At 36.4% G+C, this 25,431-nt stretch overlaps 1 protein-coding gene across 1 annotated transcript; it reads right to left on the bottom strand.

The window, feature by feature from the left end:
• Positions 1–173: 173 nt before the first annotated feature.
• On the bottom strand, positions 174–23,935 carry LOC149679711 (endosome/lysosome-associated apoptosis and autophagy regulator family member 2-like). Its single transcript, XM_089835505.1, has 19 exons — positions 23,693–23,935; positions 23,482–23,605; positions 14,473–14,593; positions 12,473–12,680; positions 11,511–11,661; positions 11,205–11,294; positions 10,353–10,467; positions 9,692–9,841; positions 8,739–9,014; positions 7,541–7,934; positions 6,734–6,952; positions 6,382–6,594; positions 5,759–5,980; positions 4,735–4,860; positions 4,485–4,671; positions 3,311–3,519; positions 2,163–2,343; positions 1,013–1,059; positions 174–876 (listed from the first exon to the last, which is right to left on the bottom strand). The coding sequence occupies exons 2-19, from the start codon at positions 23,578–23,580 to the stop codon at positions 855–857; spliced, it is 3,030 nt and encodes a 1,009-aa protein (XP_089691631.1). The 5' UTR covers positions 23,581–23,605; positions 23,693–23,935; the 3' UTR covers positions 174–854.
• Between the last annotated feature and the right edge of the window lie 1,496 nt (positions 23,936–25,431).

Below are 25,431 nucleotides of genomic sequence, written 5' to 3'. Positions count from 1 at the left end.
GATACTTCAAGCTTCAACCCTGGAAACTGGCGATTTCGCGCGCTCGATTCTCAAGATATGTCACGTGATATATATAGAGACTTCTCATTGGTTGAATCAAAGTTGCAAAGAAAAGCGGGAATTAAAGGCGCGAAAGTTATTATGGCGGTAAATTTGAAAGAGCAGACGACAGATTCTATTTTAGCGGTTTTTATTATTATTTCGTTAGCTTTTTGAACAAAACAATTTTTTTACATAAAAACTGCGCCAAAAACCAACAAACACAAGGGAAACATTAGTTAAGTTAATTTTTCACGAGAAAACAAAAACCTTTTTAAAAAATAGGGTTTTTATGTGCGATGCGTTTTTCCAGTTTAATACAAAACTTGATGTTATGTTAGTTAGTTAGTTAATACATAAAACGGGTTATAAATGAAAAACACGTAGTAGGAACTACTTTTTGATGAACGTTTTGGTTAGTATTAAAGTTAATTATGGATGGACTAGGGTTTTTTAAATACGATTTTAACTTGATTTAAAGTAAAATCTAGTCCAGTTTTTTTTGTGCGGGAAGCACGAAAAATTTAAGGTACAACTTATAGTTGTATCATCATATAGTTAATTATTAAATATTTTTCCACATTAATTAGGTTTAAATTAATTACTTATCAAAAACTTTTTAAGAACAGTTCTCTAAAAGTCCAGCGCGCGCAAAATAGTTTACTCTGGTTCACAAATTCTCACTCAAAAGTTAAGCCTAAAATTGTCTCTTTTTTTTAGTTTAAAAAAAAACGAACATTTTTGAGGGAATTTCATATTTTAGTTTTTTAGAATTTAAAAAAAAAACTTTTGCGTTTAAGTTTGGTTTTTAAGTGTTACGAATTTATCGGAAATAACCTATAATTTAATGTCAAATTCAGCTAATAGGCACTTTTTCGTATATTTTCATATATATTATGTTATAAATAATATATCGTAATTGTTTAAAATAAAACAATTTGGAAATAAAAATAAATTAAAAAGAAAAACTCACAGCTGACTTCGGTTTTTGGTCAAGTGAATCCTTTCGGAATTGTCATCCTGCAAAAATTTAATTCCGTTTTCAAACCAAAAAACTTAAAAAAAAATAAATTAAATAAATAAATGAAATCATAAATATTAATTAACTTAGTCCTTCTTTTAGAATTTTCCATATTTAACTTTGTTAATCTAATTACTTACTAATTTAACTCTTAGAATATCTACAAACTACCGTTTTTTACCACTACAGAAGATTAAACGTTAAGCCTTGGTTAAGAAGAAATTCCCTAAGCCTTTGCAAGATTGCCAAAGTTAACAATAATTTTACTAAGCCTAAAATTATTTTTGCTAAGCCTTGGTTTAGATAAATTTCCCTAAGTCTTTGCAATTGCAATAGTTGCTAAAGTTAAAAAGAATTTTACCAAGCCTTGGTTTAAATGAATTTCCCTAAGCCTTTGCAAGATTGCTAAAGTTAATAAGAATTTTTCTAACCCTAAAAAGAATTTTTCTAAGCCTTGGTTATGGTTAAAAATACTTTACTAAGCCTAAATGTTAAAAATACCACAAGTAAAAGATTAAAATCCATTCAAAACAGAACAAGCCGAGTTCCTAAAATTCCACCATAACCACAACTACATGGGAGCTGCCATATTGGCATTGGCAAACGCTAAGTTTTCAGCTAAGCCTTGGTTTTAAGGCTGAAGTAATTTCAAGTAAATATATTTAAGCCTCGGTTTTAGGGCTGAAGTAAATAAGTTATATCTTAGTTTTAGCCAAGGGTTAACAATCCCTAAGCCTAATTCGTTTTTCAAAACTAATTTGAGGTAAGCCTTTGTGTTAGGGTTAAGAAGAAGATCGTAAATGCGTATCATAGAGTTTTTTAAACCTATTATTATTTCTCAATAGTAATTCATTAAAGCTAGGATAAAGTTTGAACAGCGGAAAACTTTCAATTACTCTAGTGATATCCGAAAAACTAATTATACAATTAATTAATTATTCAACTATTGGTTTGGTTTTTGTTATATAATAATTAGTACGCGCGGTATACGGTACGGGTTTCAAAAAAAAATTGTTGTTATTTAGAGAAAGAAGAATTATAGAGAGATAGAGAGAGAGTTAATGTAATTAAAATTAATAAAATGTGCTTAAACAAAGTTTACATTGTTTCCTCGACCGCTTCCTTGGAACTTGGAGAGCAGGCTTGAACGTCCAGTGCCCGTGGTGACCACCGCGTCATACTGATCATCGTCGTCATCATATATGGCACAGCTTTCCGCCGTGGGCAATTCACCTTCCTTGGAAGTGCCCGACTGAACTAATTTCATGTACTTGTACTCCAATCTACAATCAAGTACAATTATAACTTACAAAGGCTTAGCGTTAATTAAATCAAATATCGGCTACTGTGGCACCCCTAGCATTCTGGCTAAACTTCTACACACCAATTTTACCATTTTACCTCACCTTTCCAAAGGCATGAACCAATCGGAACTCATTCTTGAGGGCGGAGCTAAAACTAGCCGCCTTTTCTAAGCATAGAGTAGTACTGAGAGGGGAGGAGTTACGGGGACGTGACGTCATTATTGGTAGTCTAAATTGCATGACCTGAGCTGAAGACTTCCAATATGGTCGCCAAAAGAGAGGTAAGAGATAGGAGGGTGTGACGTCACGAGAAAGTTCGTAGTAGCAGACTATAGCGGGCCAGTTAACTTCACCCCTCGACTACAGAATACGGCCATAACCCATAAGTTCATAAGATATGTTGCCATAAGTTTGTCACTAGTTACAAACTGGAGCTTGTCATGAAGTGACGAGATTCTCGTAAAGCGACGCCTGTCAAAGGCTTAGTAATGCAGACTAAATTGGAAGATGGAAGTCCTACAAAATTAACTAACCGAGTGTAGTTAATCAATTCTCGCTTGTCGTTCTCGAACTAGTTATCACGAGCTGTAAGTCCTAGCATTCGAAGTATAGGTAGTGTCATACTTATCATGGAACAAATCTAATAAACTTATGATACGGGATCGTAGCAAATATCCTTTCAACCCAAACTTATGGAGAGTATGATAAGCTTATGATAAATCGTCTAATGTCATACTTTTGTAACACATTATATTCATAGCAAATTTCCTTTTCACCGACAAATACTTATGGAGAGTATGATAAGCTTATGATAAATCGTCTCGTACAAGAAGAGGTCATTACACAAAATACACGTTAATGAAACTGTTGAAGCGATTAGGCCCGAAATAGAGCTAGGGTGTTACGTGAAGTAAAAAGAGCGTAAAATAATCAATGAATCCCTTACTTTCTATTTTTCTTCCAACAATATAGAAGCAACGCCAATAAAAGAACTCCTAACGCCACACTAGACGCTATCACTGTTTGCAATTCGAAAGGAACAACGGAGCAAGGTTGAGTGTGCTTTTTGGGTGTGTCCTTACCACTAGGCACGCAACCCTTTAAGGCGATGTAATGCAGAGTTTGAACTCCATTCTTACACTCGCCCTTAACGATCTGCAAAAAGAAATAACCACCAATAGTTCATTCGTTTTAAGATGATTAGGTCTGAAGTACAAATGAAGCCTAAAATGTGATTCTTTTAAAAGATAGTAGTAGGCACGTCAGATAGCAAAGGCAAATAGACATAAGAGGAAGTGAGGTACTAAGGATAGAGGAGTATATTTTTCTGTCTGTTAGTAACACTAGGGATAAAGTAGAAGTGAAGCCTAAAATTATATATTTTTTTAAATCGTAGACACGTAAGATAGCAAAAGCTATTATAAATATCAGAATGTGAGGTAGGTAGGATAGCGGAACATTTTTGTCTGTCTGTTAGTAACGCTAGGTATAAAGTAGAAATGAAGCCTAAAATGTATGTTTTTTAAGCATAGTAGACACGTAAGATAGTAATGGCGAACAGAAATAACAGAAAGTGTCAAATGATGTCGTAAGGATAACGGAGCGTTTTTGTCTGTCTATTAGTAACGCTAGGTATAAAGTAGAAATAAAGCCTAAAAATGGATATTTTTTAAGCATAGACACGTAAGATAGTAAAGGCGAACAGAAATAACAGTCTAACAGAAAGTGTCAAGTGATGTAGTAAGGAAAGCGGAGCATTTTTGTCTGTCTGTAAGTAACGCTCGATCTAGTTGTAGGAATTTGGCGGAGATGACGCATATCAGGAAACATATAGCTAATAATTGTGTAGCCATTTTCTTGCCATTGCGAGAAGAGCTAGACTAATCATTATGTATGACGAATTTTACGTTGATCAGAATCATGAAGCATGACGGATACTATAAGTTCTAAAGCCCGGCCCACAAACCCCGCACAGAAATTAGCATGGGATATATGCCTACACAATGATTCCTATTAGCTTTATGTATTCCTGATAATAGTTATATTTCATTTCTGCTTTATGGATTCTTTAAACGTTTTTCGCGCGTGCTAAACTCAAATTTAGTTGGAAAATAAATTACCTCGTAATCGTCGCTAGTACAAACTCGGCACGCTCTCTGTGTTTTCCATAAGAAATGGTAACTACACCCATCGCAAGTACCATCGACGCAATCAGGTGGCATACTTATTTTACCAGGATCTTTCATAGAAGGGTCACAACGCAATGTGACAGTCGTGTATCGTCCATCAGGACACGCCGTTGTTCGACTATAAGTTTAATTGAAATTAATTTAATTTAATTTGAATTAGGTGTTTTAATATATATTTTACCTCGAGGCGATATAATAAAAATGTATATCGTCGGGTGAACTTTCGGGTCCTTTGGCGAATTTGTCGATGACCGCGATGTTTTGGTAGGTTTTTTGTTTCGTCACACCGATTAGCCAGTCGCCGATGCTGTTAAAGTAATTAGGAATATGTGGTTATTTAGTTCTTCTTCTTTAATATTGTAGATAGACATATATGGTCAGTGTGGAAAATCGGTTATTTCAGTACCAAATAATTTGCTAAAGTGAATAAGCAGACTAATACGTAATGTTTGGACTATTGCCGATCGATTGCACCCATTTTCAGACTACTACGATGCGTATTTTTCTAACAAAATGTGTTTTAGAATAGCTATATGACAGTCCTAACTTGGAACAGTTGGTCTTAACTCGGAACAGTCAGTCTTAAAATGGAACAGTCTGCCCTAATTCGGAACAGCCAGCCTTAAAATGGAACAGTCTGTCCCAAAATGGAACACTCAGCCCCCAAAATGGTACAGTGTCTCAAAATGGTACAGTCTGCCCCCAAAATGGTACAGTGTCTCAAAATGGTACAGTCTGCCCCCAAAATGGTACAGTGTCTCAAAATGGTACAGTCTGCCCCCAAAAATGGAACAGTCTGCCCCCAAAATGGAACAGTTTGCGCCCAAAATGGAACAGTCTGCCCCCAAAATGGAACAGTTTACCCCAAAAATTGAACAGTCAGCCCAAAAATTGAACAGCTTGCCCCAAAACGGAACAGCCTGCCCCCAAAATGGAACAGTCTGCCCTAAAACGGAACGGTCTGGCCCCAAAATTGAACAGTCAGCCCTAAAATGGAACACCTTTGCCTATTTTGGAACACCCAAATATAAATGCGGGAAATCGATGTTAGGGTGGGTAATAATAAGCAATTTTTAACTATTAGCGATGCTACGACCATCCCAAAGGGCCAAATCCCAATATTCACTCTTTCCAACAAAAAAACTGGCCCTTTAATTTGATTCCCATTTCCTTCGAAAACGACTAAAGAAAGAATCGAAACTTACCTGACAGCTTGCGTGGCCATTATCTTGTCTTCATCTCCTTGACCTTGCGGAGGTACCAGAGTTACTCTACAAACGCTGGACCTAATTTCTGAAACTTCTTTCGACACATTGTTGGTGCAAACTGCTTGAGGGTTAGGTTTCCCGCAAAGGCTTATATTAAACAAATGATGGAAACTCATGCCGTTTGACGTGAAAAATGTGCTGGACTGAATTGTCATAGATCTGACAATGAAAGACGAAACAAACGGTCCATAATATGGTCGTTAGTCTTAATAAGAATGCATACAGCTAATTGGAATCATTGCGTAGCTATTTTCTCAACGTATCTAGGCGGATTTTGTGGGAGGGGCTTGACTAATCATTACGTATGACGAATTTTACCTAACCGAATTTATAATCTATCTAGCTGCTCGTTACACCTTGCGCATGCCTAGGACCACGCTCTGCTACCAACCAATGATGTCATAGTTAGAAAAACGTCAGAATTATGAGGCGTGACGCATTTGAGGTTCTCAAGCCCAGTCCACAAAACCCGCATAGAAATTAACATGGGATATATGGGGTCACAATAATTCCAATTAGCTGTATGTATTCCTGCTTTTAATAATAGTACTTAGGCTTACTTTGGAAGCTTGGAGAAGTCTATTTTTCCATTAATGCCAACTGGTAAGCCGCAATTACTGTAACAAGTTTGTCTATCATCTGAACGGAGACCAGCTCCGCATGGTTTACAAGATCCTCGTCCAAATGCCAACTTATCAGTGACGTAGGTGTTCAAAGGACATTTATGGCAACCCGTACCTTCAAAGTATTCACCAGGACCGCAAGGGATACATCTAAGAAAGTTAGTTTAATCAAGTTTGTATTTAATTATAACGGTTAATCAATCATTAAATTTTGTAAAGAACCATTTTTAAATGTTCAAAACCTTAGTAGTGGAAATTAAATGCTAAGAAGGTTTAATTATTAACTTACCCATCAACTGCTAGTCCTTTATGACACTTGATACACTCCGAGGCGCCGCCTTTAATCGTGTTGGTGACGCCAATGTCGAAGATTTTGACGTATCCGTCATCTGGGCTTGGGGAACCACTTTCAGTTGAGATGTAGGGAACATCACCTTCGCTGGTGAAGTAAGGTGCCCGGGTAAAGGCCCAAGCAAAGTTGTAGGTGTCGTTGCGCAGTATTGGATACCTGAAATGTTTACGCAATGTCTGTTGGTTCTTTGGGTTAAAACCAGAAGGGGATAATAGAAGAAGGATGACACTCTGTATGCTCTAAATACTTTAGTTATGTAACATGATCTTCTTCCCAGGCGAGGGACCCCTTTTTGAACATTTGCTCTCCCGCTCATGAAACTTAATTCAGATGGGTAACTATCGCACCATGCTAGGGTCAATTCTATAACTGTTTGGTATTTACTAAATCCTCAGCAATCAATTAACCCACAAACCTTTTTTGTCTTGACGTGGATGGGACAAAAATGACCACAAGCGCATGCGCCTTGGCAAATACAAATAGTTGAGCAGCTCTAATAGAGTAATGATGAGGGGGAACTATTTATCGCGTATGTGCGTGATTCGGTTTAGTAACCTTGTGCACTCTAAATGTTAAGGAAATGATGTTGGGAAGAATTATGTTACAATTACCCCAGACGTTTTGTGGTGGTACACTTTCCTCCAAGAGAAATATTATATACTTCTATGAAAATTAAGTCTACCCTAATTTCAACCAAAATCTTAATTCTTAGCTTAAAATTAACTTCATTAAAATTTAACTTACGAGAACGTTTCCTTTGGTCTATTTCCTTTCCAGGAGTTGATGACTTTGAGACTATTTCGTCCAGTCGTTTCCAACAAGAAAAATTCGCAATTGGCTTGACAGTTCAGTTCAAAACTGAAAGTTAATTCGCCAACTGGTATGGCTTGTCCATTCACAACCTTTTCCTTGGCGCGAAAACCGTCCACTTCTAATTTCAAAATGAGGATGGCGCTGTCACCGTGTCCGTGTCCGCTGCGGATGTACTGTCCCGCCGGTATCCAAGCCGGGTTTGTTCTACAATCTCTGTCCTGAGCAGCGCTGTTGCACGAAGCCACCATGAAGGGAGGAATTTCGTTCCAAATTTGGTAATTTATTCCGTAATTAGGTGACGTTGACGCCGGACATGATTTGCAACCTTGAGAAAATTGGAACACAGAGAAGACACGTAAGATAACAAAGCGGAATAGAGATAACAGAAAGTGAGGTAGTAAGGATAGAGGAGCTTTTTTGTCTGTCTGTTAGTAACGCTAGGTATAAAGTAGAAATGAAGCCTAAAATACTATTTCCTTTTAAACATAGTAGGCACGTGAGATAGCAAAGTCGAATAAAAATAACCGAAAGTGAGGTAGTAAGGATAACGGAGCATTTTTATCTGTCTGTTAGTAACGCTAGGTATAAAGTAGAAATGAAGTCTAAAATGCCATTTTTTAAGCATAGTTGACACCTGAGATAGCAAAGGCGAATAAAAATAATATAAACTGAGGTGGTAAGGATAACGGTGCATTTTTGTCTGTCTGTTAGTAACGCTAGGTATAAAGTAAAAATGAAGCCTAAAACACTATTTTTTTCAAACACAGTAGGCACGTGAGATAGCAAAGGCGAATAGAAATAACAGAAAGTGAGGTTGTAAGGATAGCGGGGCATTTTTGTCTGTCTGTTAGTAACGCTCTATCTGATAGTTGCAGGAGTTTAGCGGATATGACGCATATTAGGAACTAGGACTCATTTTGTAGCCATTTTCTCAACGCATCGAGGTGCATTTTGCCGGCTGACAAAACCCGCATAGAAATGAAGTTGGGGGCACAATGATTCCTAGTAGCTGTATGTATTCCTGTTATGACATAATACTAAATTTCTAAACGATATGGATTTTCCGTGAAAAGCAGCACAATTTTATTTTCCTTAACAAAGGCTTAGTGATAAAGACTACGTTACTTACTTGATGATCCCTTGGAGAAGCTATTAGGATCGCAAAAGACGCAGGTACTACTTGACTCTGATTGTTGCATTCCGGGGTTACAAGTCATGCACTTTGTTGTTTCCGCCGAAGGTAAGCTAATAGATTTAGGATTGTTGTCGCTGAGACATATTTTTTTATCTCTCCATTTGTAAGACACTGTCGTCGTATTGGTGCTCAAATCACATTGGGAATACAATGGGTAGTAGTCTAAGTTGGTGCAAGGTTGGCGTGGGACGCACGTTCCCGAACCAGGAGCTATAACAAAAACAAGATTAAAGATTCAGTTAATTAATAGACCATTACATTAAGATGGAAATAACGTTTAAATAATCTTTAAAGTAATAGCGTTCAGAAGGGGATAATAGAAGAAGGATGACACTTCGTATCCTCTTAATACTCTAGTTATGTAACATGATTCTTCCCCCAGGCAAAGGAGCCCCTTTTTGTTAATTTGCTCTCCCGCTCATCAAACTTAATTCAGATGGGTATATAACTATCGCACCGTGCTAGGGTGAATTCTAAAATTACTGTTTGGTATTTACTAAATCCTCAGCAATCAATTAACCCACAAACCTTGATTGTCTTGACGTGGGACAAAAATGACCACAAGCGCATGCATGCTCCTTGGTTGGCAAATAGTTAAGCAGCGCGCTAATAGAGTAATGATGAGGGGGGAACTATTTATCATCGCGTAGGCATGATGATTCAGTTTAGTAACCTTGTGCACTCCAAATGTTAAGGGAAAGATGTCGGAAAGAATCATGTTACAATTACTCAGGGCGCTTTGTGGTGGTACACTTCTCTCGAAGAGAAGTATTATATACTTCTAATACGTTTAATAAGTTTTCTAGTAGTTAACTGAGAGTGAGTCGTGGATTTTCTGGTGACGTTCGGTTAAGGCTTAGCATATAGTTTAAATAAAATTTACTTACGTGAATATTCGTAAGTTGAATTGCAGGGGGTACATACTGCTGAGCCCCGTTTGGAATAAGTATTTTCAGCGCAGGGTGTGCATTTTTCTGCCCCAGTAGGACTTGAGGTTCCCGCTGGACACGGTGTGCAAGTGGAAGTATAAGCTACCCCTAAAATTTAACTCGTTTCTAATTAATTGCTTCTCCAATAGAGAAAATTTGGAGTGAAAATATGGATACAAGGATGATTAAGAATAACGTGGAAATTAATTGAACACCAAGTTAAAATACAGGGTGTTTGTGAAAGGTCCATCAATAATGAAAGGGCGTATTTATTGGGCCATTTTGAGTCGAAAATGTTCTATGACATTTTTCCGTCCGAGCCACTGTTTTCAAGTTATGATTGGAGTAATTTACGGATGACCCCTTAAATTTAATTAAGAAATTGAAAGACAGCGCTAATTTAATGAAGGGGTCATCCCTAAAATATTCAAATCATAACTCGAAAACCGTGGCTCGGACGGCAAAATGTCATAGAACATTTTCGACTCAAAATGGCCCAATAAATACGCCCTTTCATTATTGATGGACTTTTCACAAACACCCTGTATACGTCATTTTACAAGCTTATTTGTTGGATAAAACCAGAACATATTAAAAAAATATTAAATTATTTATTTACCTGTAACTGAAACAGATCTAATTTTAACTGGTCTCGGAACGTGATCAAAATATCCAACGCCACCGATTCCTATTGTTTTCCAATACACTACATTTTGGCCTTGATTTAAATCAACCTGAAACAATACCTCAAAATGAACTAAGATCATATGTATACACCCCATGTCTTTACGTTCTCAGAGAGTATATGGGTTCCTGGTTAGGGCTACACAATGATTCCTATTATCTGTATGTATTCCTGGTTAGGGAAATCCCCATATTAGATGAAACCAAGAAGTGATATCTAGCTTATTAGGGAGAAGATATAAGATTCCTAAGTACTCGCGCGCCATAGTCCCAGTCCCCCTTTCAAAATACAAGGGGGACGTAAAAAGAGGCCGGGCTATTTCGCCTCTCCTCAGTCGGAAAATACGTAATTTTCGTCATTCGCGTCGCGCTGACGTGAGTTTTCAAGAACCAATGAGATGCTGGTTGTAATTTAGAGGCGGCGGGGATTAACTCCGGACCTACTATACGTTTGGACTGGAGATAAAGCTGGAAATGTGGGGGCGAATTTATACCTTCTCCCTAATAAACTAGATATCACTTCTTGATGAAACTTTAATTTAATATACGTGATATAATTATTATCATATGGGTCCACTCGGATCTGAGCAAAAAATATTTAATTTTTCCACAAAATAATAAGTAATTTATTCATAACAAAATTGACCTCAAAATTATTTCTAGAATTTAACCAATTTCATGTCATTCGAAAAAAACCTACGCTTGGTAATTTTTCTCAGTTCTTGATCACCACTAATTACACCATCGGACTACACAATTAATTAAAATAAATTAAATGCAAACTAACCGTAATTGTTCTCCATTCACCTTCATCCGTTCTTTCGGGCCATCTATAGCTCTCGGGTTGTCGAACGTTCTGACACCGATCATTTAAAATCTAAATTAAAAACAATTAAAAAGCTACAACGAAGCTGAATCTCAGCCTGTAAGTTTGCCTCTGCAGCCTGTAGGTTGTTTTTCCCTTGAACACAAGTGTGTTGCGGGTTAAACACTTCTACAGGCGCTCGTAAGAAATACACAGGGATGTTTGCCCCTAAATGCAGTCTTTCCATACGCGCTTGGTTTAAGAGAAAATAATATACAATATATTCACCTCAAATGTGAATAAGACCATATCATCCAAACTTTGATACTCAAATGTTAATTTTCCATCTTTTACTAATTTAACCGAGTAACTTAGAGTGACGGAACAAGGCCCGCCTTCCGAGGAAATATAATCACCGTTATAAGATTTCCAAGAATATCTAATATTAAAAATAAAAATAAGAAATTGGGTGGACTAATTTAATTAATTAAAGTAGTAGGAAGATTAACTAATTTCTTTAAAAGAGATCGATCATACAGGGTGAGTACCTTTGCATGGAGCCCATACAAAAATTTAAATTCCTTATAGGAAAAAATAGGAATTTTTTTCCGACGGAATTATACGATTTTATAGGAGAAAACAATCATGTGGTTTTATAGGAAAATATAGGAATAAAAATGATGATCATATATACTACTATTTTGGATTAAACTATGTAGAAAAATCTATAGAAAAAATAAATAGCAAATTGGATTTTTTAATTTGAAAATTCAGAGGAACTTAATTAAAATATAAAAAATCCTGAGCGAGCCTTTGAAGCAATTTCGAGGATAATATAGGACAGGTTAAAAAAAACAGGATATTATAATACTTTTCAAGAAATTATAGGATATTATAATACCTTTCAAGAAATTATAGGATAATATAGGACAGGTTAAAAAATATAGGACCTTTCATGAAATTATAGGATAATATAGGTCAGGTTCAAAAATATAGGATTTCATAGAAATTATAGGACCACGGAGCTCCCTACCTTTGTCGTGGTCCTGTCTATAAAATATACTGAGACTTATCATTTAATTCATCTACTAGCACCTGTATAAATTACTACGGTTGGAGAAATAGGCCTATAGACTGTTTTGGGAGGCGCAAAGGTTTCCACCCTGTATATTAACCATCCAATTTAGTAAAGCCCTATACGATCTATTTATTAATTAATAAAATGGAGTATGGAATAATAAATGACTTACTGCGTGCAATTAACTGGTCCGTCTAAGTTTGATTTTTGGAGAAACCTGAAGCTACTTCCGAACGACTCAAAGGATCTTTTGAATCCTTCGGGTAAGGGCTTCCAATCATCAATTAATTTACCTCCTCCTAATGAGAAGGTACCCGGCTTGCACGGTTTACATTGAGAGTTTTCTTTGTCTAAAAATGTCCCCGGTTCGCACGAAGTTGCTGCCAAAAGAAAAAGGAAAAGATACCTAGTTTTAGAAAAGAGATTTTACTTTTCAAAGGGATAATAGTAGGTTTTCTTTCGACTACAATAATGTTTTCGGTATAGTTTAAAAGAGTTTGATTAGTAATGGACACAAACCGATGTATCGATTCGAAATTAATTTAACGATTACTCGGCTAGAGGTTAATTTAGGTTAATAATCGGCAAAAATCGGTCGATAATCGGTAAATATCGGTCGAAAATCGGTAAATATCGGTCGAAAATCAGTAAATATCTGTCGATAATCGGTAAATATCTGTCGATAATCGGTAAATATCTGTCGAAAATCGGTAAATATCTGTCGATAATCGGTAAATATCTGTCGAAAATCGGTAAATATCTGTCGAAAATCGGTAAATATCTGTCGAAAATCGGTAAATAGCTGTCGAAAATCGGTAAAGATCTGTGTATAATCGGTAAGTATCTGTCGATAATTTGTAAATATTTGGCGATAAACGTTATATAACTGTCGATAATCGGTAAGCATCTGTCGATAATTGGTAAGTATCGGTCGATAATCGTAAATATCTCTTGATAATCGGTAATTATCGGTGGATAATCGGAGGATAATCGGTAAATATCGTTCGATAATCGTTAAATATCGGTTCATAATGGGTCGATAATGATTTCATTCGGATAAATAATAGTTTTTTAAATAGAAAATATAATAAGCAATTTTATTGGGTGATGACGTCACTACTGCCGTTTAATCTTCTGCTTGGAAAGTATCTGTACCTCGCGACTGGAATTTTCTGCATTTTGCTCTACTATCCCTTTAAGTCCAAGTACCCCCATAGCCAAGTCTGAAAATTATAACGAAGGGTCTGACATTATCCATTTCAAACTTTCAAAATTAGCATAATCACTTTTAACACCCTTAATTTACATATCAGACATTGGTGCGGTCGCTACGAAGTTTTAAAGTGTATAAAAATCATGCATTATTTATGAAGTTTTAGAAACACTCGTCTAGTTGCTTAGCATCTAGTAAAGAGAGAGGTGTTAGTAATTTACTAAATTACGCTATAAATTACCCTTATATTATCATAGCTATTAACCCTGTATATTACTAACATTTTTTCTCAGTGTATTTTCGTATTTTTTAAACCTAAAACTTAATTTAAAACCTTAAAGGCCGAGATCCAACAAAGAGGGGTTTTAGCCTAGGCGAACTGAGAACCGTGGAGTGGATAGGTGGGGCCATCTGGTGCTGTTTAAAGGAAAAGATACCGGTTCTACACATTATGCCTTAAAATGACGGCCTTTTTCTAAATATAAAAGGAATTAAATATTAAAATTAAAATAAATGAACTCTTATTACAAAATAATTAGCATTTAATTAGTCTTAAAAATAATCAAGGACTACTGCCTCGCCATCCGCCATTGGTTTAGTGGTGTCTGCTAGCCAGAACCCCTTACCCCTACGGGATTGGTTGAAACAATCCCGTGCGAGTTCTGGCTACCAGACGCCTCTTAAAATGGCAGCACAGTAGCCCTTGGTTTTTTAAGACTAATTAAATGCTAATCTAATTATTTTGCAATAAGAGATCATTTATTTTAATTTTAATATTTAATTATTTTTATATTTAGAAAAAGGTCGTTCTTTTAATTAAGGTGTAATGTTATGTTTCCTTTTAAATTAATAAATTACTGATGGTGCTATATACTTGTTCTTACCAAGATGCTAAGTAACTCTAGTCAGTCTGGAATTTAAAGGCAGACTCAATATATCAAAGAAAAAGTATTCCTTACTGCAATTGGCTCTTTCAGGGGGATTTGGTGCTCCTTGTATGCACGTATTAGGCTTAGGCACCGAAACTCTCCATCTCCCGCCAAATTCGTCACACTCCGTGAATTCGTAGTGAAAATCTTCCTAAAAAAATAAAATAAAATAAAAAAAATATGAATATCGGTTTTTAGGGATAAGAAATTTTTATATTTTGGTGCTGGAATAGAATACAGTAGAGTCATAAGCCTGTCATATTCTACATAAGTATGGGTCGAAAGGATGTTTGGTACTAGTACCCATGCTTCATAAAAGGGTGGAGCATGGAGTTAGGGAAAAATAGTCGTTGGGGGAAATCATGAAAACTCAATACGTCCGCCCTTGTCACTGGTTACAAACTGGAGCTTGTCATGAAGTGACGTAGGTCATTGATTCGAGGTAAAACGACGCCTGGTGAGGCGCTGTCAAAGGCTTAGTAATGCAGACTAAATATGAAGATGGAAGTCCTGCAAAATTAACCACCGAGTGTAGGACTTCAATTCTCGCTTGTAGTTCTCCCTCGAACTAGCTCTCAGTAACTCTCTAGCATTACGAAGTATATAGAAAGTAATTAATTTTTATTAATTATAATATATAGAAAGTGTCATATTTATGGAATATTATAGTTATATATAGGGAGATTTCGAATCCAGTTCACCTCTTTCCTCCAATTACTAAGAAACCAACCTAACCTATGACCCACTCGACCAAGGAAAGACAATCAAAGTATACCAGCCACTGTTTGGCTTTGGAAAGAGAAACTTAAAAGAAGATGGCGCTACTGTCTCTTCAATTTTGTCTCGCATGGAGTCCGGGCCCAAACGGTAGAACTATACTTATGCATTATGGGGTTAGTAGTTAGGCCGTTTCCGAACAGCTTAATGCGATATCGATTTTTCGGTATTTTATATATTTCTTTTAGATCTTTCGTCCTGGTAATAAAGAAAGGCCTTCGATTTTCAGCGTCGTTCAGGGTTTTGAATAGATATGTCAAGTTGCAGTACAGGGATGGCCCCCTTTGTTTAATTAATTACCTAACCCCTTCCCCAACATCTAAAAGATAAATTATGTCGATAAAATTCCAAACAGGATTTTTGCGGTATACTGTGCCAATTCCCTTCTTTCAAACACATCGTCCTTTCTCTACAACCCTTGCTTTTTTGTAGCAGAAGTCGTAAATGAATAATTACGACACAGTAAAGTTAATTAAATGCATTTAAAGGGAATACAAATACCGAAATTTGCCTTATTCCTATTCAGCGTCACTAGCGGAGGGTCTAGAAACTACTCCCATAAAGACTTCATAAGTTACCCAGTCTCTATGGGAGTAGTTTCCAGACCCTCTTCCAGTGGTGCTGAGTAGGAATAATAAGGCAAACTTACAGTGAATCATCTAATTACCGCCACATTTTTACACCAAGTGGCGCTAGTTACGTTAACAAAGCAATTTAAGGCCGACTTCCATCGAAAAGAGTTCTAGCGACCTGAAAACCGAGCATCGAGACTAACAATGGAGCGACCGTGCTGATTTTCGAATCCCCGCTGGGCTAAAAGATGGAAGGGTTCTAACTAACAGAAAGCCATGTAATGTGATTCTAGCGAAATGAAGATACGCAATAGAGAATTTCCTTCAGGGGAAAGGAAAAATTCGAGAGGAAATTAATTTAAAAGGATTTCATTTGTTCATCTTCAGTTCGCTAGAACCACATTGCACGGCTTTCAGTTAGCGAGAACCCTTCCAACTTTTGACCCAGCGGGGCTTCGAAAATCGGCACGGTCGCTTCATTGTTAGTCTCAATGCTCGGTTTTCAGTTCGCTAGAACCCTTTTCGCTGGAAGTCGGCCTTTAAGTCGGGGCACAAAAGTAGTCAGTGCAATTTGGTCATGTAAGAGGATTTAAGTTTAAATACTATATTTTAAAATGATATTAATTCTGTCTGTTAGTAACATCGGTCCTATAATTACCCTTGCAACACCCTGCATATAAAAACCGTGTTCTTCCTAACTACCAACGCATCTGTTTCGACTAACCACGTGACACCTAGTGCCCATTTTGTATTAGTCAGCAGCAAGTAAGTGTTCAGTTTTTATACCCTTTCCTTTCAACAGTACTCGGCTACATTTCGCGCCATTATTATACCGCGCCAATTTTTTACGCTAGTCCCGTTCCCATACCACCGGAAATTAAGATTTTTGGAGTTGCAAGCTCAGTTGGTAGGGGTAAACTAAACTACCACTATTTACTGAACTTCTTCCGGAACTGGGAGAGAGAAGCCATGCCACGAACGTACGAAACAAAAAACAATTAAACCCAACAAATCAATGTCATAAAAGGCAATAAACAATGTAGCGGTACAAATACAAGGCGGGGGTTGTCTTTGGGGGCTGGAAGTAGTAAGAGATAAACCAGGAGGTTTTGCTCTAGCTCCTCTTTGTCTGAAGGAGAACAGAACAAGAGGTGTAATAGAAGTTAATAATTTGAGGTGAATCTGATCTGACACTCAGAACAAATATGTGAATGTAACTTATTTCTAACTCAACAAGTTTCACTGATTTTTGAACCTTTTTGCTGTCGTAAGATGGAAAATTCATAAGTATGTTTGTCAACAAAGACGTATTTAATTAAGATATGGATAGCTTCAAATAATACGGACCATCCAAATTTGGTAGTGGACTGGTAACGTTGAAGCACTATCTAATGTCTTTGGGTACCACATGCTTAACCCCTTATATCAAGCAAACGATACCCATTTCAAAAGAGTCTATTTCGAAATCTGTTTTATCAAAAAGTTTGAATCAATTTTCAAAATGGAGCTTATTGATTTCTATGAACTTTTGAACGCTAACATTTCCTTGACCTTTCGGGGTCAACAGCGTTTGTAAATTTTTCCCTAATATTTTGAACGAAATTTTCTCAACGATTCCCTGACCCTTTCAATTATATTTGTATTCAGAACGTTTCCCTGACCTTTTGAACAAAATTTCGTACTCAACAACATTTTACAGACCTTTGGAACAAAATTTAGTATTCCCAACATTTCCCTGACCTTTGCAACTAAGTTTCGTATTGACCCAACATATCTCTGACCTTTTGAACTGGACTTCGTATTCCCCAACGCTTCCCTGACCTTTTGAACTAGACTTAGCCTTCCCCGACGTTTCCTTGACCTTTTGAGCTAGACTTCGTATTCCCCAATCTTTTGAACTAGTCCTCTTATTCCCCAACATTTTTCCCGACCTTTTGAACTAAGTTTCGTATTGACCCAACATTTCTCCGACCTTTTGAACTAGACTTCGTATTCCCCAACGCTTCCCTGACCTTTTGAACTAAACTTCGTATTCCCCAACGTTTTTCCTGACCTTTTGAACTAGACTTTGCAATCCCCAACATTTCCCTGACCTTTTGAACAAAATTTAGTATTCCCCAACATTTTCCAGACCTTTCGAACAAAATTTCGAATTCCCAACTGCCTTAAACCTTTAAAAGGGGTGTCTGAAAGTTCCCAAGGCTTCACTTCAAATCTGTGAACTTCTATTTCCACGAATCTACTAGAAATAAAACGACGTAGTACCAAAGTAGCCAATCCATTTTTGATGAAGTTTTGTGTAGGTTTTTCTCCTTCAAAGAAATAGGGGAACTAGTTTTTTCTAAGCCTTCTTTACTTCCTGAGAACACACCGAGAGGGTAGACACTACCTTAACGGCACTAATATCAAAGCTATACTCAACAAACACAGAAACAAATGGGTGAATATTCCCTTGGAAGGTCCTATACCGGTAAATTGAGGGTTATATATTTCAGGTAATGTTTCTATGGCCCTAACTACTACCTACGTTGAAATCAAAATAGAGTGCTCCTTTGCTAAGCCTAACGCGTAAAGTTGAAAAGCTTCGTGTAATCGCAAAAGATACCTGGACTTATTCTATGTTGACAGAAATAGATAAACACAAAGTGTTCATTCATTAACAGGTACAAAATGAATATTGACCAACCAAAAACGTTAAGCCTAGTTTTAAAATTGAACTTCGCACGATTTTACTTCCAGACGTTGCTAGTCAATCTTCGAAACGCTTTACTAAATGAACCGTAATATAGGCCTACTATTTCTTCATCGTAAATGGCTCTCTGTTGTTACCTTTTCATTTATTTATTTTTTTTTAGAAAATAAACTATTTCACAACTTTCAGATTCAAAAGTAAATGATAACAAATTGGGGGTTATCCATAAAGGTTACGGGTCAAGAATAGAATAGGACGCTCTTAATAGGCTTCATGGATAGGGGTTCACCTCTGTCCCAACTTTGAAGCGAACTGAAACAAACCACTACGAAAAATTAAACTCAATTTCCCTAGTGTTACCAAAAGCGGATAAGGCTTCACACATACACATTGTGTATGAGATATAATTTAAATTTATATAACGGTCATTTGTTTATAAAGTCATCACCCCTTCATTTGCTGTAAAATAATACGTATATTTAACGCAAAATTACAGCCTAGTTTTAAAAATAATGCCTAATATAATAACAACAAGTGATATCCAGTTTATTAGGGAGAAGGTATAAATTCGCCAAATGTCTAGCTTTATCTCCAGTCCAAACGTATAGTAGGTCCGGAGTTAATCCCCGCCTCTAAATTACAACCAGCATCTCATTGGTTCTTGAAAACTCACGTCAGCGCGGCGATGCGAATGACGAAAATTACAGTCATATTTTCCGACTGAGGAGAGGCAAAATAGTCCCGGCCTTCTTTTACGTCCCCCCTTGTATTTTGAAAGGGGGACTGGGACTATGGCGCGCGAATTCTTAGGCATCTTATACCTTCTCCCTGATAAACTAGATATCACTTCTTGATAATAATAAGCTATTAAAAATATCACAATTTTATTATGTGATAAAATTTGGTGCCAAAATTAACAAAGAAAAACTTCTAACAACAAGAAACAAGTAATGAAAATTTTCCACTAATCTACTTCTTTTCATATCATACAGGTAATTTCAAACTCTTTCTTGTAAAATATGAACTTTATTACAACCCTATTGTTAAGCCTAACTTATTTTACATAAAATTGTCACTTCGCTAAGCCTTTTCATAAAAAAATATACGAACTAATTTAAAGTTTGTCCCCTTTAAATTTTTGGTAAAACGATGTTGTTTATAGACAAGCGAAAAGCAGTTAAAACTACCCCTACATCGTTTCCGGTTTAACCAATAGAAAACGGAAGAAGTATAGTGACGTAACATACACTCTACACAGCCAATGATACCTCCGGAAACTCAAGGATATATTTCCTAGACCTCAGTTTCCTTTCCTAAGTTTCCTTATTCGTTTTAAGGAAAAAAGAAACTAAATTAAGGCTGAATAGAGTGGCCTTAATTTGTTACAGCAGGCTACATTACACATTAACCTTTTTCTCTCTCAAGGATTTATGAGTTTAGGGGGATTTTTATACAAGTTAGGCTTAACGAAATTTACCAAGAATTTGTGTATAAATGCAAGAGAATGGTTGGGGATTAAAGTTTCTGTGTATCTTCTAACCTAAAGGATTAACCTAGATTACTGAGAATTTCTTAAATCTAAGAAGAACTTCGATGTGTTAAATATTTCAAAGTGTTTGGTAAGAACAAGAAGTGATATCTAGTTTATTTGGGAGAAGGTTTAATTCGGGGCACATTTCCAGCTTTATCTCCAGCCCAAACGTATAGTAGGTCCGGAGTTAATCCCTGCCTCTAAATTACAACCAACATCTCATTGGTTCTTGAAAACTCACGTCAGTGCGACGCGAATGACGAAAATTACAGTCATATTTTCCGACTGAGGAGAGGCTGCGAAATAGCCCGGCCTCCTTTTACGTCCCCCCTTGTATTTTGAAAGGGGGACTGGGACTATGGCGCGCGAATACTTAGGCATCTTGTATCTTCTCCCTTATAAACTAGATATCACTTCTTGGTAAGAAATAGTGCATTAGTGTTTGAACAATGGGGTTTTAGCAATAATTTTTGGGTTAACCTATTTTCCTTATGTTAATTAACTATAAAAGGATCTTAATTCCAAAAACCTAGCTCATTGATTTAATGAATATTAAGTATTTGAGCCCAATAACAACTGTTAATTTAAATAAAAAAAATTTGAAAGGTGTCTATTTGTGCATTAAAGTGGGAAAATGGAGCATTAGGATTTAGAATTATTTCCCAGACTCTATTACTGTTAAATTAATTTCAATTACTTGTTTACCATGTTCGTATGAACCCTGAACTATATGTCTACAAATAAAAGCACTCCACTGAATATATCCTTGCAATGTCAATTCAGGAAAAACTGTTTTACAAGCTTTAGAAAAACACCACCGGTATCGTTTTTAGATAAAATGTCGTAGAAATTGCATAAAACCTTATATAAAACTTAAACCCACGTCAACCTAACTACAGTATACACCCCTACGGATTACATTCGTTGAAAAACATCAAAAAACCGCAGTGAAAGTGCTTTTCCAGGGACAAGAGAGTACCCCCCCCCCTCCCCTAAAAATACCATGACAAAAATGTCAAACTAAGCGAGTTTTTTCGCTCAAAATTTTGTGAAAAAATAACCCCAATAGAATGGATTCCGTAGAACCCAGGAATACATAAAACCATAAGTTTATAAGATATGTTCCATAAGTATGTCACTACCTATACTTCGTAATGCTAGTGGCTTAATGAGAGCTAGTTCAAGAACGACGTGAGAATTGACTACACTCGGTTTTGCAGTCCATCCTCCTCTTTAGTCTGTACTAAGCCCTTGACAGCGCCTCACCAGGCGTCGCTTTACGAGAATCTATGACGTTTCGCCTACGTCACTTCATGACAAACTCTCATTAACGAGTGACACACTTATGGAACATATCTTATAAACTTATGATAAAACTAACCGGAATCATTGTGCAGTCATTTTCACTCAACGCATTTTTTGTAGGAAGACCTATGTATGACGAATTTTCCCTAGCGTATAATATATCTCGCTGTACGTTGCACCATAGAGGATAAACAATAGAGGGGTAGACAGCTGTATTCAGTCTATTTAGTTCTGGATAAATTTTGGGAATTTATTTTTCGACTTTTACGAAGTATGATTATGATTTACAAGGGCCTAAGTCAAATTTTATTTAGCTACTTCCGGCCCTCGGTTAGTTGGTAGACACGTGGTTACCTTTAGTAATCTAAATATCACTCCCCGCCTACATAGAGGATAATACAGTATGGCAGACGACATTTTTCAACCAATACTACGTCTTGTACAATGGAAAAAAATCAGAAATTAATAGTAAAAATTTATGTATTTGCAAAGGCTAAAGTATCCACTCCTCTACTGTATATCCTCTATGGACGGGCTACACCTTGGGCGCGCTTAGGATCCGGCGTTGCTACCAACCAATGAAATCACAGTTAGAAAGACCTCATGCAGAGGGGAAAGTAATTTCTCAAGCCCGGTATACCCACAAACCCCGCATTATGGGAACACAATGATTCCTATTGGCTGTATGCATTCCTGGTAGAATCAATCTAACAGAACGTGGTACGTGTTTTCATAAAACAGCTTTGAAATAGTGTAGTATTCACCTACACAAACTAGACTAACAGAACTTCAATAACGAAACACCATTTGGTTTTAGTGCATGTATACGGAAACCAATTTCTCTATAAAATTTTATCTTCCATGAAAATGGTGTTTATTTTTTTATTTTTTTTTTTTCATATGTAAAAAGGGCTTATTTCCGTTTTTATCTAAAAATATGTTCAATATTTCTAAAACAATCAAGAACCATATACATGGTGTTTCAAAAAGGATGGTATGATCAAAGTACAGTGGGTGGGATGGTTCTATGGGAAATCAATCAATTTTGAGGAGAAAATGTTCTATACTTCTATCACCATTTTGCCACAAGGGGCACAGTTTTTAAAACTATGACTGGAGTGTTTTATGGATGACCCCTTATATTTAATTAGGTAAAAATCTGAAAGACAATGATTTATAATCTAATTTAATTAAGGGATCATGCGTAAAACTCTATAATCATAACTCTTAAACGGTGACCCTTTTTTCATATTTCCGAGGGGCCACTCACTCAGTGTATTTCGTGTAAAATACGGCACCCTTGACATAACCAAAAACGGGTTTACAAGTAATCTTTAAAAGCCCTGCCCTTAACAGTGTAAAAACGTATTAGGTGTACAGTACAGGATACATAAGAGTGATTAGCCCCTCGTATATTTCACAATGCAGATATTCCCTTAAATTAGTAGAAGAACAAATAGATAAAAAAAGCACTTCATCCTCCCTTTAAAGGGATAATGAATGACCAATCTGAGAATTACGACTGTACCATAATTTAAATTTAAACAATATACCTCTAAGTTAACTTTAACTTCAGTGCCATGCTGAGAGTTTAGAGTCTAGAACCGATTCAAACTGAACTACAATCCCGTTTTTCTAACACCGCAATAACAAACTGGCAACACTCATAGAAGTTACCCTCCATCATTGAAAAACTAAATATAATTAACAAAAACTAAACACATAAACCACTCACCAAAAAATTGACCTAACACCTAACTAAAAAACACCTAATATTTCATTTCGCCACGTTTTCAATTCAATATGCAAATGAGACTATACCAAACCAGGCCGGGAACAAGACAAGTGCGTATTACGTCACAGTGCTAAAAATCACACCCGAACAGTAGGACCTACCCGTATTTTTTATTATAGCAGTATTATTAACGTAAGGGAGTCTAAATAATCAATAATTTCGTCAAACAGGGGGGTCTAGTTGGCGGATTAGTCGGTTAAAAGATTAACAAAGACCCACTATAGCTGTGGCCCATAAATTTAGATTAAAACAATACCACGCTACGGATTAAGATAAAAAGAAAACCAGACAGGTAGAAGTATAAAAACACAAACGCAAAAATAAAAACACGTACTGTAATAATTAAAGTCTAAAAAACGGAACTTACTGGTTTACAAGCTGGGTATTTATCCATATAACATGGCTGTAATTTCCAGCAAAATAGCCATAATGTTACGGGCATCCATAAGGCGTAATTAATCTTCATAATTACAGTTTAATAGGTGTGAGCGCTAATTAATTATTTTTAATAAATTAAATTACGACTAAATCTATGTGCCGATAAATTACAAAAAAAATTAAAATAGTTAAATATTTACTGGGCTAACTTAATATAGGATTCATTTGATTTATAAATATATTTATTTATTTATTTATATTTAAAGCACTTTTATTAATTAATTATTTATTTATTATAATATATAGATGGTTTTAAACTAACGAGCATTACCCAAAAGCCGAACAACAACGCGTAGCAGCACACTCCGCCATTTCGCGCTTTACTGTAAGGTTTACGCAGCGCTGTTTAGATCATTTTAGGTGTTGGCTGCGTTACGTTCTCTCTCCGTAGGTTGTTCGATTTTTCGCTAGAGATACATAGAGACTTTGGGAACATGTGTTTAGGGTAGGGGTTGAGTTCATGGCGCCATCTAGGTAGGCCTAGTTAGTACAAGGATTTATAGGATACGCCACGCTCTATTTGATTTTTCCAATCACGACCTTAGTTGATTTTATGGTCTAGTGATTGTTATAAGAATAGATCGATAAATTCGACTGGTTTAGACGAAGATTATAGAGAAGACACGTCACGTGGTTATTAAATTAATTATTTTGAAGGGTGTGTAAACTAAGTTTAAAGGGGGTGTAAAGGGAATAGTTTAGGGGGTGTTTGTTTTCTACGGAAGGTAAGTAACGCCATCTTTATTATAAAAATATGGAATTTTCGGTAGAAATTAGCGGTTGATGGGCAGAAGCGAATAGAGGAAAGTATGAATCAAAGGGGGTTTCGCGAGGCGTAGGGATAATTTTTTTTCGCGCCTTCTAAGAGTCGCGTTTTGGCGGGAAGTCGCGGATGAATACAATTCCCCCAAACTATTTTCTCTTCGTCTGTCGCCCTTGACAAGGGGTGCATCTAGTGGAGCGTTGCCTACGTTAACGTAGGCAACGAGTGGAGTTTGTTTAAAATAAACCTCATCCGGAACTAGCTATACGAAGTTTTATACTTACGCAACATAACCTTATGTAGTCGGGATATAATTAGTGAAACTTTCCTAAGCCTAATTGCCTGGCTTTACAAATATTATTTCCGTTGATAAGCATTTTGGAAAGTTTAATAGCTTCTTATAATCGAGCGTTGAGTTGAGAAATTAGCAGATTGTAATCTTAGCTTTGTTTATCGGATGAAGTGTTTCTAGCTTATAACTGATAATATTATATCTTAATTGGCACACGATGGCAAACCGTAACATTTTCCCATGTGTAAATCAAAAAGTACGGAGATACACAAGTTTTAACAACTTCTATAGTCTCGCGCCGCCTATCGGCAATTAAACCGCTCATATTTTGAAAATTTCCCGCCATTTTAAAAGTAGGTCTTAAAAGATACAATTCAAGAGTTTTGAAATAAATAATAAAACTGGAGATTAATAAACGAACGGTTTCCAGGACTATGTTGAAATTTGTTTTCCAAGCTAACATATAACCAGAAGTTGATAATAACTGAATCTTTAGGCAATTAAAGGCACTATATTTAAAATTTCCCGCCAATGCAAAGGTATGCCGCTACGGGGCAGCACTTAACAATCTCTACCGAAGGGTAGGAGCCAGGCTTGGAAATAAGGTTTATTTCTGAACTAGTCCTCCGGACCAGTGACCCCTGATGTCTTAAATATGAAACTGGTCCCGGGACCATTGACCCTTCCCCTATTTATTTTGCTACTGGTCCCAGGACTTGTGGTCCTTCTCTCTTCTAAAAAAATCTCTCTCGGCTTAGGGTTGTATACACAACTGGACTCATGGAGTCGAAATTTATGTTGAAATGAAAATAATTAAAGAGGTC

This window comes from Phalangium opilio, unplaced genomic scaffold, assembly GCF_054372755.1.
Source record: "Phalangium opilio isolate 3A_F unplaced genomic scaffold, DU_Popi_V2 ptg000041l_1, whole genome shotgun sequence".
Lineage (NCBI taxonomy): Eukaryota > Metazoa > Arthropoda > Arachnida > Opiliones > Phalangiidae > Phalangium > Phalangium opilio.
This window is presented reverse-complemented; position numbering and strand designations above follow the sequence as displayed.